General features: G+C 37.4%; 1 protein-coding gene across 8 annotated transcripts in view; it reads right to left on the reverse strand.

Moving 5' to 3' along the window:
* CCDC148 (coiled-coil domain containing 148) overlaps nucleotides 1–17,356 on the reverse strand; it is a 66,012-nt gene that overhangs the window by 27,009 nt on the left and 21,647 nt on the right. For 5 of the 8 annotated variants that reach the window (XM_050711456.1, XM_050711455.1, XM_050711457.1 and 2 more), the window contains 6 exons: nucleotides 16,520–16,602; nucleotides 16,191–16,354; nucleotides 15,852–15,947; nucleotides 15,586–15,782; nucleotides 8,739–8,877; nucleotides 6,447–6,653 (listed from right to left, as the gene is read on the reverse strand). In XM_050711456.1, the coding sequence (XP_050567413.1) occupies nucleotides 6,447–6,653; nucleotides 8,739–8,877; nucleotides 15,586–15,782; nucleotides 15,852–15,947; nucleotides 16,191–16,354; nucleotides 16,520–16,602 (886 nt within the window). The remainder of the gene's footprint in view (nucleotides 1–6,446; nucleotides 6,654–8,738; nucleotides 8,878–15,585; nucleotides 15,783–15,851; nucleotides 15,948–16,190; nucleotides 16,355–16,519; nucleotides 16,603–17,356) is intronic. The other 3 variants (XM_035566043.2, XM_050711460.1, XM_035566047.2) reach the window with 3 other exon arrangements.

The following is a 17,356-nucleotide window of genomic DNA, read 5'->3' on the forward strand; positions in this document are numbered from 1 at the left end:
TAGCTATGGTAAGAAATTCAATTTTAGCAGGGAGGGTTCCACACTAAATAGCATTATGAAGTAGAAATATTTAGAAAGAATCATTGCTGTTGACATATTTTAGTTCAAGTGGTGGTAGCAGTGCAGAAGCCTGCACTGATGAGTTACTGTCTCACACCAACAGGTTAAGCAACATGCTGATCAGGCATCCTGCTGTCTGTGCTCTGTGATACAGTGATTAAAATACTTCTGGCCTCTAGCTTCTCAACAAACACCAAGCATTCAAAATCCTTGCTAACATCTACTCCTGGACACCCAGAGGGTTGGCTCCAGTACTGTTGTTTTTCCAGACAGTGAAATACAGATTACCCAGCCTGCTGTGCCAACAGAAGAGCTCACTTTAGGAAGCCAGGTGGTAATAGAAGTAAGGGAATATCCAGGTTATCCTTCTCCTGGCCTGTTGAATATCTTGTCCCATGCACATGATCTCTTAGCCTTCCCTTATTTACTAATTTTGCCTCATTCATCTCCTCAGTCCCTTCCTCACTTTATTCCTCTGCAAGCTTCTGTTCTGCTTCTCTGCCTCATACCAGACAGCTTTCTCTTAAGATAGGTTTGGTGGGTTAGTTTTGTTTTTTGTTTGTTTCTTTTTAAACTACTTCTCACTCTTCACATCACAGAGTCAACACAAGGATGGACCTGGATTCTGTCCTGCACTATCCCATTCATAACATGATTAAATGACCTTGATTCACAGCTAGTTTACAGAAGTTAAAAGGACGAATCAGTATGCAAGTCAGTGACAGGTTGTCCTGTAGTTCGCCACTGGGTATAAGATGGCTTCTGTGAAGCGAAACGTATTAAAACTGCAAAGCGCTGAGTTATGAAACCTGCTCATCAATGTGCAAGTTGGCCCACACAATTTTGACACATGCTGATGTACAAAACTGCAAAAGAGTAAAATGAAATACAGACTGTACTTTTGACACTTAACAAAAACAAAACACCGGCCACTCTAACACAGAGCTTATAGGGCAACAAAGACTCTGAAGCAGCAGGTCACTGACGCAGTGGTTCAGCAGTGGGAGCGCTGCTCCTTTTCCTCAGGGAGGAGACTTCGCACTACCATCATGGTGAAGGACTCATCTGTATTACTTTCAAAAAGAGGGCATCATCTCCTGAGACCACATAGTTAATACATGAAGTAGTTTACAATATCAATGGTCAATGACAACAGTAGTTGTGAACAACAAGCTATCAAGTTGTGAACAGCAAGCTATCATGATATTAACAGACGGTGGTCTGAAATCTCCAGTAACTTTCAGCTCTAAACAAAACAAACAAAAAAACCTGTTCCCCCTTCTCTTCTAGGGTGGGAATTCTTTCAAATCTTCTGAAGAAGAACTGAAATTACCTCCAGACTCCATAGGGTCCCTTGAATGACAAACCAGGCAAACGGTACAAGCTAACAGTATTCTCTGCTTCTAACTGGCTTACAAAAAAACTATGAAAAATCCTTGATTAGAGCATTTGGTAATAAGATAATTAAGAAATAATACATTTGCAAGTTTCATTGTTTTTCTAATCACAGAGTGAGTTTATCTTCTGACATCAACAATGAAAGTTAACACCCCTAGTAAATTTTGACTGGTACTCTTGAGCAGCTTGTGCTCCACAGGCTACCCTCCGCAAGACGTCTGCAAGAAGTAACGGAGAAAAGCAAAACTACTGTCATTAGGATTAAATTTTGTCCCACAAAAGTCCATATCCACCACTAGAAAAAAATGTAATTTGAAAATCAGAAAGTGGATAAAAGTAACTTTTCATCATTAATAGAACCATAGACATGTTTTTCAGCTACAAAGTGCTTACATCAGAAAAAGGGATACAGAAGAAAATCATTTGAAAATAATCCTCTGTCAAAGAAAGACTAGTAAAAAGACACTATTTTCAGTTAGGAAATTTAGTCACTAAGGCTGGGATTGGTACCTATAAACCTTGTGATGCTGCAGAGAACCAGTTTCAGTTCCTCAATCAGATGAGGGGATGAGGGGGAATGGTTTTAAACCAAAAGAGGGGAGATTTAGATTAGAGGTTAGGAGGAAATTCTTCACTCAGAGGGTGGTGAGACACTGGAACAGGCTGCCCAGAGAAGCTGGGGATGCCCCATCCCTGGAGGTGTTCAAGGCCAGGTTGGAAAAGGCCCAGAGCAACCTTACCTAGTGGGTGGTGTCCTTGCCTATGGCAGGGGGTTGGAACTGGGTGATCTATGAGGTCCCTTCCAGCCTGAGCCATCCTATGATTCTATGATTCCCTGAAGCTGAAAGTATGTCACAGTATCTTTGCTCAAGACAATACATCAACAGCTTACTCTTCACAGCTTGTCCTGGTATTTCCTCTCTCCTGTCAGTCAGTATTATTTAGAAATCTTACAGTTCTTGACAACAGGAGTGTCAACATATTATTAGCAAGTTTAAATATTTTGTAGGCTTAAATATTCACTCATACATAACCTTAAACTGCACTTCTATTTACAATTACTTTGTACTGTATATGTAAGGACAGCAAATTAAGCTCACTTCTTTTTCTTTATGCAGTGCTATGAACAGTGTCTTTGATATTTTACTACTTTTGGAAAGTACTACTGCATATTATTTTACTTGCCTGAGGTGCTACTTTCCTAGCTGAAGAAGGAAGATTATTCTCCAAAGAATATAAGGTTAGGGTGTCTGCTTGTCTTACTATCCATTCCCAAATAATTTGGGGATCACTGGACAATTTCAACTAAACCTGACAGATATGTGTAAGTCTCAAACACATTTATGATCCTACAAGCTTTGATAAACCGAGCAGCCAGGTGACTGAGACAGATATGTCTCAGCTGAGGCACCATATGCTCCTCTGATTGAAGTTTTGGGGCACAATGGGTTGTTTAAATGGAATTGTGATGGTATTCTCAGGAGAACAGAAAGAAACACATGCAACTGTGTTGCAGTACTGAGCCCTGGGGGACTCCACTAGTGACTGGCCTCCAACTGGATTTAACTCCATTAACCAAGACTCTTTGGGCCCGGCTGTCCAGCCAGTTTTTAACCCAACGAAACGTATGCCAGTCCAAGCCATGAGCAGCCAGTTGCAGTACCTTAATGTTGATCTCCTGTAATAGTCAACTCATTCAAATCAGTGATTTGACTATATTTGACTATTAAAAAAAAAATCACTGTTCTCATTATACAGGAAGGGAGAAGAAGAAAGTCAATCTGCAACATGCTTTGCATAACTTGTAACATTTCCATTAATTCCATCGAACTATCCTTCTTTTGAAATTAATTTATCTTAGTTTCTGTCAGGATAAGGAGTGCAAAAATTGCTCTCCAAAAATTAACAATCTGTTGCAAGAGATTTTAGCACTGGAGTGGGGATTAATCCTGGAACACAAAAGATTTAAAGGAAAAGGGGTACATTGTTTTATATGAAGGAAGAAAAAGCACCCTATGCATCATACTCAGGAGATTCAACTCCCGTTTCATCTACTTTTGTAGGTCTTCCCTTGACTGTCCTTTTTAAACTGTTTTATATGAAGGTGAAAATAACTGGATTACAAATATTTTCATAAATTCAATTCAAAAATAATATTCTGAATGCAAGCAAACATCAACTGAATTTATAAATGTGGAACAGCAAGTACTTCAAGCCATTAAAAACCAACTGTGAAGCAGCACACTACTAACCCTCTTAAAAGATCACTCCCACTTTATTACTTAACTGCCTTTTGACAAAGAACAATGCACTTCTCTTTATCTTGTTTAGGAAGAGGAATTTCACTAAAACACAGCATAGGGTACAGAATGCTGAACCTGGATAAATCCACACACTACAAAGTGCACCAAACATAACATGGGTCATTCACCATCACTCGTTTAAGGTGTAGTTCTCCCACAATTCTCCATGGCGTACTGACTGGAAGCAAAGGGAAAGGTGGCTATTCAGAGCCTAGTCTTCTCACATTCTATCATCAACTGCTGCTTAAATAAGCCATTTTGATTTTCATGTATTTTTGTACAGTGTATGCAAAATGGATTTAGCAATCCTTTGTATTTCTAGGATTGTTTAGACATGTAGATCTTACAGTGTATGTGCCATAGCTTTGTTCTACAGCTGCTGAAAAAAGGCTTATGCATACTATGGCTTTCTCTGAAACCAGCTGGTGTAATGAACAAGATCTACATCTCTCACGTTCAGGATACAAACTCTTCACAAGCATACCAAGTTAACTCTACAGCTAAATCATTATAACAACTACATTGTTCCTCTGGGAAAGTGGTTTCAGTAAGATTTCCTTACATTAAACTTACAGAAATGCAAAACGCTAAGACAATTAATGGCAAAAAAGTGGGATAACACTCCTATCCCCTGCTTTCCAGCTCTACATTCCTTCCTTTGCAGAGAGAGATTCACTTTTTTTAATCTTGTCTTACGGACCCTCAACACGATGGTTTTTAATTGGTGCACATTTAACTCCCTAGACCAGGAGTTACTTTTTAGCTGATAGTTGCCCACAACCACTTTCAACAGTATGACTTCTGTAGTTGCACACTTCAGAAGTGTGGAAAGAAAAGTCTGAAAAAGGAACTATAACTGGGCAAAGTATAAGTTTTCAAATGCATATATAGCTGCCAAAACAACAACAAAAAACACGGATATATTCAGAATAATCTTCTTGAAAAACAGCATGCCCAGTTTCAGCTTCCATCTTCAGCTGCAGAGCTGATCAAAACAGGGTCACAATGATATCTTTCTTTAACAGCAAAACTGTACTTTTTTTTATTCCTCTCTTCTGAGAAGCAGGTGAATTGCTTTTGATCAGGCTTTCAACCTTTTTTTTTTTTTCTTTTTTTAAAAGTCACCTTTGAAAGCAACCCTTGAGATGTGTAGGCCTAATAGGTGTAAGTTTCAAACAGCTCCAGCTTACTGGAAACAGGAGGTCACAATCTAAAGACTGAGGCAATGAATGCAACAGTGAGAATCTTAAGCTACATGGAGATAACATAACACTTCCTTGGTACTTTCATGGGGGGGGGGGGGGGGGGGGGGGGGGGGAGTGACTGGCTGATAAAATTCACAATTCTGGAATAAGTGTCCCTTCCACCTCCTCTAGTGCAGGTAAGAGAAACAGCAATTCCAGAAAGGGAGGCCTGGGGTCAAGATAGAACTCTAGAAAAGCATTCCTCACACCACTTGGCACCAGGCTGGCTACAAAGTCAAGTACTCCCCATTCAGTCAAGCCCAGAGAGCTTCTAACCCTAAACTGTTTGGATTCAAACCTTCCTATGTCAGAAGACTCCAGGAAGAGGGGAGGGCAGTCCTTCGTATTATTATTGCAGTGAAAAACTAAACTCAAAATCAAAAATCCTGATTAATCACAGTTCAGGTTTACTGTGATTTTCAGGTCTTTAGTACTTCATGGAAAAGTAGGGGTTCAAAGATAATATTGATCAAGTGAAAATAATACATCATATATGCTTTCATATGATAATTTCTGTGCAAGTAGAAAATCAGAGAACAGTTCAAACAAACGCCTTTCATGCCCAGAAATATGATTCCCCTTATAAATGCCTTAGGCATCAACATAATGCTCTCCTCTTGTGTCCAAGCTCCTCCGATCTTATTTAGAAAAATACCCTTAGAAAAAAACAGGGTTTGTTTGTTTTAAATCTTGTTCACCTCTTCACACAGCAAATCTCCTTTCAGGATACTGTGAAACTTCTATAACAAGGGCAAACACAATATGGGATCAATTTTTAAGAATGCTTTCTATGCCTGAAAAGTAAACAGAAATGAAGACAGATATTCATTATTTCTCTGAAAACAGACTACCCTTTATCTAATAGACTGGTGATAGTGATGATGAATGGAACGTGTTTCACTGCCACTTATGAAGATTCTAGTGTTAAACCCAGTTATGACGAACCACACAGTGCAGGTATTAAGCCCACTTTGCTAAGGATGAAACCAAAACACACAAATATTTTGTGATTTGCTAGAGTTAAAAATGAAAGCAGAGTCTGACACCAGACCTCTACTCCTGGTGGCTTGTTTACAGTCTCTCATATTCCAAACAGCAGAACAGATCTTGTTCTTCCAATACAGAAATACCAGTTCAAACTCTTAGATGGTGCTCAAAATCCACCAATAAATGTGATCACAGCTCATGCAGAGATTATACCCACAGCATGAAACTAAGAGTAAGGCCTAAAACATACTAGGTAATCAAATTCTTAATAAAAAAATACAAACTAAGTTCAAGAGTTGGTAGGAATATGACGCTAACATGGATCCCTATGAGTAATGAAATGGAGAATCTTCAAAACCATACCGTAACTTTTAAAACAGTTTTTGCTTGCATTCATTTTGAATTTGGCAGTACAAAACAGATGTGCTTGTGTTAGATTTATAACTGAACCTACCTTGGCTTTCAGATCAGCACAAATCTCCTGTTGCTTCTGTTTGTTATCAGCAGACACTACTTCTTCTTCCTGAGCAGCGGAGGCTTCAGTAACAGCCATCACCGCCTTAAGTAAAAAGGCTTTCCTAGCTTGAATCCAATTTAATATCAAAACTCTGTGTTGATTTCTAAGGAAATTGTAATGATCCCAAGCTCTCTCATGAATAACCTAAAAAAGTAAAGCATTTCAGAAAGGCTTAACACCATGTATTAATACTGTATTTTGCAAACCTTGAATATCATTCGTATAATTATTACATCACCAACATCCCTATGGAATCCACAATTAGGGCCTGAAAGTATTCTGCCAGGTATTAGGTATACTGCAGTCTCCCAGTGTCAGTAGGCCATGACAGCATTCCAGTATTTCCCTGGTGTCTGCCTCTATATCACATGGCATTTCAGTATCCTGATAAACCACTGTTCTTTCCTGAACTATACTTCTGGAATAAGAATAAATGAAACACATTCTTGCCATAGAGTACACACAATGCAAGTTAGATCCTTTCAATACATCTTCAGAGATACTGAACACTTTTAGCGTGATGCTTTTCATAGAAAGTTATGATCTCCTACAGAAAAACAGACCACCACTTAAAGCAGTTGTACAAGTGTAGTACAGAGGAGAATTAGATTCACTTTTTCTTTCTTAACAGGAAATTTGGAAATTGATTTTTGGCTTGACAAGCAGCATACTGCCACTACCAATATCCAGTTTTTAATCTTAAATACACCTTCTTTGGCCTTGTTCATTGAGATTCCAGAAGACACTCAAGCTTCACAACACTGACAGAAGTAGTACCAGGTAAGGCTCCATAGTCTGAGGCATTAGAAACTTGGACCTGTCTTACATCCCAAAAAACTACCAAAAACTACCAGTTACAAGGATGAAGATTACAGGGATGAAGATGGCCTTCTGCTCACAAGTTCCAAGGGCAGCATCCTTGGTGCTCACTTCAAGGCCTTTGGCAGGGGCATGCTGACTCACCTGGTGCCTAGTTCATAGGTTTTCCTCTTGACTCACAGATCGATGAAGGTAAAGTGGTACCACTACCTCTGGAGATTTTTTTTGCTCAGATGTGTGTAGGCCACTGTATCAGAGGTTCACATTGCCATCACTGGTCTCTGAAACTCAGGTGAGCCTTACTGGCAAGCAGCTAAACCAAGCTAAGAAACTATTGAGCAAGAAATGGGATGCAGAGTTTGTTCTTCTAAAAAGTAGATCTCTCTGATGACCTGCTACTATATCAAGCACTCAGTTCTAGTCCACTGATCCATTCTTCAGAAAGAAGGAAGAATAGGAGGCTCTAAATTTAGTTATGTTAATGTAACAAACATTTTAAGAACAGATTCTCAGTACTGTTTTAACATTTCTGTATTTGTCATGCTGATATACATACTACATTCAATGCAGAATGATGATTTTTAAATTTTAAGTGACCCTCTGAAGAATTAGGGAGGCCCATTAATAATGGCTATGTTTAAAAGTACACATACATTATACAAAGCATATAATTCTTTAAACCAGTTCTCGCATTCAAGAGTTATGAAATCCACAAGAACTTTACTTTTGGTGAAATTATGCTATTCATCAGTATCACTACACTGCCACTCCTTTACACTAGGCACTCCTCAAACATAAGGAAGTAGATGGTCTAAAAATACATGCAGAGATAAGAAAAGACTCCTACTTTCCCTATGACATCCTGAAATGTTCTGGCCTTGAACTGGGTTTCTCTATTAGCTGCTATGTGCTTATTCACTGTAGAGTGTAAAAAGAATCAGTAATCAATTTGAAATGCATTATGAATGTAAAAATAGCCTCTCTCTGAGAGCAGGAGATAAGTTTCCACTCTTCGTGCTATATATGTGCCATAGAGCTATTAAAATAAGTATTCCTAGACAGTGTGACAATGCTATACATCCTTATAAAAGATAAAAATAACAAGAGAGGCAGAATAGTAAGACATAACTATAAAATCGTATAGCATAAAGTAATGCTAGCAAACTAGTTTTGTGAATTTGGCAGTAAGGGGTTGTGGAACTGTAAAATCTCCACGGTGCTTATTTTGAAGAAGCGAATGTTGTTTGTTTGTTTGTTTTTAAGACAGGAACATCCCTCAACTTCACTGTACAGAATAAAATCTATAGTTAAGTTGTTACAAAATAAAAACCTTTGATAAACATTCTTTAATATAAATGCTCACTACATGTTTTATACAAGAAAGTATATAGTTGAACTAACAACACTGACCAGATCGTGCCTAGATTTGTGAGGAAGGTATCTCTGCAGCACATCAAGGTACAAAGTCCTTCTTCTCTGAAGATCACTTGGATACTGATTGATAACAGTCTGAAAAACCCACTGATCTTCTTCTTTCCATTCACTGTTCCTACAGAAATTCAAATTCAACACAATCAGCTCCAAAGTAATTTAACATTTTAAAAGGAGAAGTTTGGTTCTAGGTGTTTCAAAAAAAAAAAAAAAAAAAAAAAAAAAAAAAAAAGCCTAAACCTTCAGTGGGCTCTATGACACAACCCTGTAAACCTGATATTGGATCAAAGCTGGGAAATACAGATTTTCTTTAATGATACAAAGCAAACGTAGACTGCCTTTTTAATGTGACCTTTTATTATTTTTTATTTTTATTATTTTTTATTAGGGAATGACATTGTGTTTCTCAATGAAGTTACATCAACGAATAGTCACACAACATGGAAAATACAGTGTGAAAAAGGAAGACGATCGGTTTCTGCCACTGAGCGCTAATTAAAAGATTAAAGTGAATGAAATGATATCTGTACGCAGCTAAATGAGGGATTAGTTAAAAAAAACTTATGACAGCCACAGAATCATGGCAAGACAAAAGATTCCTGTTTCTTTTAAGTAGGAGGTGAAATAATCAGTATGCCTGCATGCATTTCAGAAAATTAGAGTAGCAAGATGTAACAAACATCAAAAAATTCAAGCACAGTAACACAAGTTTAGAGGTTAGATTTTACCCTCGGTCTGAACACGTTGCCATGTAGGCATTAAATATCAGGCTTTTGTCATCAGCATTAATGTCAGAGCAGCAATACTAAGTCAGACCAAAAGGTGTCTCTATCCCAGTGATCTCTTCTCAAAAGTGACTAAAAGCCCAGGTATAATTAAAAGAAGGTAATTATATGAATCTATGCCCCACACCAAATTCCTGCAGCCTCCAACTGTTTGCAGCTCTTGGACTTCCTGAGCCAGCAGCGGTATATTGGTATGTAACGGCCCTGAATTCAGTAAGATGTTAGGACAACTATCCTTATGTAGGCAGAAATACCAGGCATTTAGAAAAGACGACCAAGTTGCTGTTTTGTGAAACAATCATATATAATATTAAACTAGATTTTATGATACGATCTACCATTACCTCTAAAGAGAGAGCAGTAGAGAAAAATATTTTAAAAATCTATTTAATACAGTTTAACACAATTTTTGTTTAATGAATGCTGTGCAATAAAAACAGCGTATAATCACCACTGTAAAATACTCTGGGAAACTGAGGAAGAATATCCCTAGATCTGCTCATTTAAAGATACGGAATGCTTCACCTACAGACATTCCTCAAGAATGAAGACAAAATAACCCATTTCAATAAATCATTTCCCACGTAATGCACTCTCAGGCAAGGGAACCCAAACTCTTGATGACACTTTTCACATTCTCCCCCATCCCACCCCAGCGCTTTCCACTGTTGCTTGCTTTGCCATGAAGTTGGCATGAATTTGGACTGAGTGCCATTTATTTTCACCTACCTAATAGCATTCATTTTGTAGCTTTCTTCAAGCAGACAGAAGAGTTTTATTTTTACCTTTCTGGTCTTAGAGATGATCGGGTAGGAAAAAAGAAGGATTTGACCTTCACCTACCTTTGTGGAGACACCCAGTGATCAGATCTTCTTCCTTCTCTTCCTTCAATTCCCCATTTCATGAAATAAAAATGTTTCTTAGCTTACTAGACCATTTTCAGCATAGAATCATTATTCCATGATCAAAATGGCGGCAACATATAACCAAATTAAGAAGAAACATTAAAAAATTTATTCCATAACTATGAACACCTTGTTTCTTGCCCTCCATGTGTGCTTTCCCTATATTGTTTTTCTTTGAATAAATGTTAAAAGTTACTCTCATCTTTACACAGACGACACAACGAAGATAACTGCATAACGAAAAATCACACCCTACTTCCTTCAATAAATTCCAGCAACGTTATTAATGCCATTAGTGCTACAAACAAAACAAAACAGAGCTCTGCAATGGTAATATGTGTATAGAGAGATTCCACCTTTAAATTTTGTTGTTGTTGTTTCTTTTGGGGGTGGGGGGGGACACAACATGAAGCATTAACTCTTAGCTGATCCTCTGTTGTAGTGCGTTTGTGTAACTTATCTGTTTATCAGAGTAAAACGAAAGCAACACATTGAAAATTAACAACCGTGATGACCAAAGTGTCTGCAGGTAACAGTACCACGTCACAGTACAAAGGTAATACACTGATACTTAGATCTTTGCTTTTCCAAAGAGAAACATTCACGATCTGCATTTGCTGACAGCTTTAGAGTAATTCACAAAATGTGGCTTGTAATAAAAAATAAAAATAAAAATTCAACAGCAGCCTGACTAGAATGAATGAAAACGATGCCACCTGAACAGGCCTAATGAACTGGCACAGTTAGCATGGCATACGATGTAACACCCAGCCACACCTCACCTTGCTGCCCACTGGCTTCCCTGTTTACCCAGGACTTCAAATATTTCCTCTGTGGGGATGCTTTACAGTCCAGTAGTGCAAACTCAGATGGAAAAGCTCCACAGCACTTGTGCAGTTACAGATTTAGGACTAAGAATACTAGAGTAATAAACTGGACTTTGAGACTGATTAATGTTAAAATTAGCACAATTGTGCATGGAGCTATATTTCCCTCAAGAATCTTATCTGAGATAATTATATTATTCTTACTCTCCACCCATTTTCTTTTTGCTTCTTATAAACCGTGCGGAATATCTGACAAACAATTTGTAGGACACAGCTGTTTGCTATTAAATCCAGCATTATGAGGAGAAATAGAGACTGCTTTGAAATGGGGGAAAGAAAAATATTTAGCTCCTGTAAAAAGTTTATTTGCAGTGACTGACAACTACCAAGTAAGTGCTAGAGACAACATAAAATGTGGAATCACATTAGCAAATGCAGACATTCTCTAGTAATGAAAGTGTTTCTTTGTAGGTGATTGCTTAAATTTCTCATGAAAGACGATGAATATAGATGTCTGAGCAGAGGGTTTTCTCATATGCTAAGAAGAAATAGTGCCCAGGAGAGTATAATGGGATTAAGGAATCCATTAAACAGGGAATGGTTGCAGTAATAACTTGTAACCTTCAGGTTGTAGGACTTGAACAGCGGACACAGTTCTCCAAAGATAACAGCTCCTGAGCTTTGATAAAGAAGTGCTACTGGGAAGATGTGTTATTTTTGCAACCTTTACTGCCTCTGCAGAAGATGTCTTGCAACTGATCCTCAGAAATGAGTGCTTTGAAAAGCTCCCTGTAGAGAAAAGGGAGGAGTTTAATGAAATCTGGTTATTTATTAATTTTAGAATCTGTGTGATGTATGGGTTTTCTGAAGAGTAACTTTAATGAACAAATTAATTATTCTTTGTCATGCATGACTTAAATATCTGACTGCAACTGATGCTGAGTACCATTTCTTTTTCTTAAGATAACACATCATTCTTTCCAAACATTCAAATTCATGAACAAATGTAGGTCTTACATCTACAAGAGTGAGGCAGAGTAAGATGCATCTCAATCAGGAGACATCACACCACAAACTTGAGAGCAGGGAACAGGACAGGTTCTGTGCTCAGAAGGCTGGCCTGGCGACCTGCTCTGCCTCCAGAGCACATGGGCAGGCGCATCAGTTCCTGCACCAGTCTCCACCCCAGTTTTCTCATCTCTGCAAGGATCCCTCTGACTTGTATGTTGCTCTAATGGCCAGCTAATGATGGATCTCAATTTCAATACCTCAAGTAGACTTATAAATAAGATGGAGAGACAGATGTCCTCTTCGCTCAGACAGATAATGACAGGACAAGGGGGAATGGTTTTCAACTATCAAAGTGATTTAGATTAGATGTTAGGAAGAAATTCTTCACTCAGAGGGTGGTGAGACACTAGAAGAGGTTGCCCAGAGAGGTTGCGGATGCCCCATCCCTGGAGGTGTTCAACCTGGAGGCCAGGCTGGATGGGGCCCTGGGCAACCTGATCTAGTGGGTGGCGTCCCTGCCCATGGCAGGGGGTTGGAACCAGGTGGTCATTAAGGTCCCTTCCAACCTGAGCCATTCTGTGATTCTATGATCTCTGTACTACCTAGGAACAAGATGGAGAAATTGAGAGTGGTGGATACTCTGGGGAGCTAACAGCTACAGCTAGAGCTGCAAGTAGTTTATTGTGAGTAGGAAAACACTGACTGCCAGTGTCTTGATTTGTCAGCTGTGCCAAGCTTTGTCAGCTGTGCTTAGATTTTGTCAGCTGTTCATAGACAAACAGCTAAAAAAAAGCATTGTCCAGCCCAAAACAATCCAGCCCAGCATGATCCATTCCAGCATATTCACAACCATAAAATGGACAGAATTACAAAATATCCTGCCTGATTAAATGCAAGACATTCCCTTACTTAAAACTCTTGTAAAATTCCAGAAAGGAAGACCTCACCTGAAAAGAATCTGAAAAGCACCAGCGCATTTTAGACAAATATTTAAGTTAGCATCATGCTGCTTCAGTGACAGGATATTGACAAACTTATACAAGGCTGAATGTACAACCAAATTTTAAATATTAAATATACTGCTTGCTTTTCTTATATACATGTATGTGTGTGTGTATATATATATATATATATATATATATATATATCATTCTGCTACTAGACAACACTTCATTATTTTGTTTCAGAACTGAAGTAGGGCGATTGTCTTATATTCAACAGCCCTGAGGCAGCTGTTTCCTTTGAAACACTTACCCAGGGTTAATCCTCAGCTTTACATACCCTGCAAAATACAAACAACTTGGAAGAGAAGTTACCCTCTCTGCCCTATAATCCCCACATATCCTCTGCAATAGTTGGGACAACCTGAACTTGATGCACCGCTGTGTGGTTGAATCTGCAGACAGACTGCAACAATGCCACCAAGAGATATGTTAACTTCTCTATACCAAGTAATATGTTAACTTCTCTATCAATTGAGTCATTGCTGGTTGTTCAGCAGGAACATCCTGTCAATAGACCCAAAAAGAGGGACCAGGTTTACTTGACTTAGTCATAATATTCCTTTCATTTGATGTTGCTGAAGATACAGTGTTAAATATGTAGTACTCAATTCATCTTTCAGTTATTCAAATAATTCAGACATCCTTGGAAATTGTGGCAAAAATATAACAATGCTTAGAGAATCATCGGCTATAACACATTGGTTACAAGTCCACAATTTGTGGGACAATTCCCCCCCCCCCCCCCCAAAAAAAACAACAACAACTGTGTTTCAGCATCAATAAAATAAGTGGATCTGGATTGATCAAACATTCTAATCCTATTTCTTAAGTTTCTAAAAGCAATAAACATTGTAGCATGTACTCTAGTAGGACTGAAAAACACACAAAGAACATAGCAGACCAGATTATCTTATTCTCACTTTTCTTCTTTAGATATTCTATGCACATTTCCAATTTTTTTCGTTGCAGAAAGCCTGAACAGTTAAACAATGATATATGTATTAACCCAGTGCTTTTTTCTGTACATTCACACATATGATGACAGAGGAAGAATGACAGAAATAATCCTCAGATCCTTGGGGAAGAAGTTACGATTATGTTACTACATAATCATATTGTTCTACTGAGCAACTTGAAATTACAAGAACAAGTGAAAATGTATTGCAATTGTATTGTTATCTTCAGGTAGACAGCAATGAGATAACTGCAAAGATTTCACAAGCGCTGCATTAGTCAGTAGGGTACAGCGGATACATAAGGTCAAAAATCTACATCACTCAATTTTTCACAGTATTATCTGTTGGATCAAGGTTACCTTGATGAATTATAGAATAATTAAATCCTGTATCTTTGCAAACTCAAAATATTTCCATGCAAATTTTCCAAAACAAATGTAAAAAGTAACAAAAAACATTGTGTTTTATAAACCCCATATCTTGAAAGTAAGCGATTCTACAAGAACAACGCAAATTTTGCCTTTTGTATTGAAAACATTTTAATGTTGTGGATAAAATCACAGAAATCTAAATGAGCAATATGAGAAATAAAGTTTTCAAGAACAGAAGGCAAACAAAAAGATCAAGATTTAGCTTTAAATTCCATACCCAAGACAATTGCTGATGATTCATTTATGATTTTATACCTTCCCATCTAATAATACTAGCATACACAGACCCAAATCAGGTAATTTGTCCCAGGCAGCCTACCTGCGCACCCCTCTAGCAGGTTGGTGCCACTGCCATTTCCACCAGCTTTTCTTGAGCCACATTCCTCCCCTCTACCCCCCCATCTACATAATAATAAACTATTCTGAATCTACATATGGTTTCACATTTATTTGTGATGACAGTTACTGCAATGAACCAACATTCTTGAAGAGATTGGACCTGTTTATCAACTTTATAAATAAATACATTTAAGATCTCCCTCAGAAAGGCTGTACTTTTCTGACTTTAATTTGATAGTGTATCACACAGAAGGAATCACTTCTACCCATATAAAAGTGTGTGAAGAGGACATTTGACACACATCAGATTGTTGGTTTTTAATTCACAAAACATTTCACTTATTATTTCAGATGAGTTCTTTAGAAAGGACTGCCTCAATCCTCACAGCTGTGCAAACAGTTACTGGCTTTAACCCCACAGAATTGGGCAGTGAGCCAACTATTTTCTGTACTGAATAAAATAGAACCAGCTATCATGGTAAGGGCAACTGCAGGATCTGTAGATTGTAAAATACATTATAGTTTATTTTTTCCCCAGTAAAAGAAATCTAGAAACAGATATCATTACCTATATACGACTTTTAGCTGTTGATCAACCTCTTGAAGCTTAGACCAGTATTCATTTGCAAGCTTACAGTACTCCTTGATAATTAAGTTCTTCAAATCTGGATAGGGGAACTCCAAAGATAGTAGAGCTGAAGGAACTTCATGGAAAAGTTTGTTTTTTTCTTCAGAAGAACGCACTAAAGCCTGTGATGAAAAATGCTACTCAGACTACTCTGCATTATATTTTTTCTCAGAAACTGTTAACTAAACTTACAAGGAAAAGCTTACTTTTCTTTTATAGGCTTCAAGCTCTCTTTCCACAGTCAGACTTTCAAGGTTAAGAAATTCCAGAATTGCTTCCTGTTGCTTCTTCACAAATTCAATCTATTTCATGAAATACATTACTGTTACTTTGTATTGCTAGAATATGAAATTTCTTATTTGGAACAAAAAGCTTGATTTCCAGTTTCACACTGCTATGCTTTTACAGATTTTAGTGAAAAATTTGCAGTACCAGAAATACAAAGCTTACTGAATACTCTGAGTTATATTCTTAAAATATTGCTTATAAATAAATAAAAATGCTAAAAAGACAATGATTAGAAACTGTAAAGCTAAAATACCAACCTGCTGTAACATGTCAACTGGACTGAACCTATATTTCAGACAAGAGTCTTCTGAGAGGTAATGCTGCATTTCAGACATCCAGAATTTCAATTTCTCTCTTAGTTGCCAGATAGGAGCTACAGTATTTGTTTGGTATGCATCCCATTCCTTTGATAATTTATGCTCTATATCCAAATGAAACATAAAGCTTTCTCAGACACACAGAGTATTATGTAGCACTATACTTCCTAAATCTAAAGCTGTCATGACAGGCATTTAAAAACACAAACAAGTAATCAAGATAATTTTGACTATAATAAAGAACCAAGACATGAATTGAAAAGTCTTACCCAAGTCCTGTATGTCCAAAAAAGAGTCATACTTATGACTTCCTTCATCAAGAACAATCTTTACTTCTGCTTCTGCTTTTTCCCTGCAAGGTATTAATGAGGTTTTGTTTGTTTGTTTGTTTGCTGTAATACAGAAGATTTAATTTCTTATCTATTAATTTTTATTAATAATATAAATATTATATTAATATATAATAATATAATAATATATTAATATAATAATAAATTTATTAATAATTCTTATTTATTTTTCTAATTTATTATTTATTAAATTGACAAGAACACTAAGCTTCAAATACTCTGATAATTGAGTAAAAATAGAGATTCTCTGCATGGGAATCTATTAAGGTCAGGCGTTTTACAGAAAAGTAGTAGGGAAGCCACCCTCTTTTGACTAAAACATGCTGTTACTGATCTGCTGTACATGCAACACATAAGCTAGTAGACCTAGGACAACAAAGCTGTCTGTAGTTTGGTCAGGAAGTTACAAGTATTTCTGGAAAAAAACAAAACAAAACATAAAAACACCTGAAGCAGGCCACCAAAAGTATTCTTTCCTGAAAATTCTGAGATAAGGTACATGCATACATCATTCAAAAGAAGAGAAAACAGCTTCTGCAGCATGAACACAATAGAATAGAATAGTTCTATCAGAAGAGACCTAGAAGGATCAAGTCCAACTGCCTGACCACTTCGGGGCCAACCAAAAGTTAAAGTATATTATCAATGATGTTATTCAAATGTCTCTTGAATACTCTGTTCACCTTTAGCAATGAGAGGATAATTCTGTTCTCATGAACAATATTAACATTCCCTGTTACAACAGTGAACAACTCA

The sequence above is a fragment of the Cygnus atratus genome, chromosome 6 (assembly GCF_013377495.2).
Source record: "Cygnus atratus isolate AKBS03 ecotype Queensland, Australia chromosome 6, CAtr_DNAZoo_HiC_assembly, whole genome shotgun sequence".
Taxonomy (NCBI): Eukaryota; Metazoa; Chordata; class Aves; order Anseriformes; family Anatidae; genus Cygnus; species Cygnus atratus.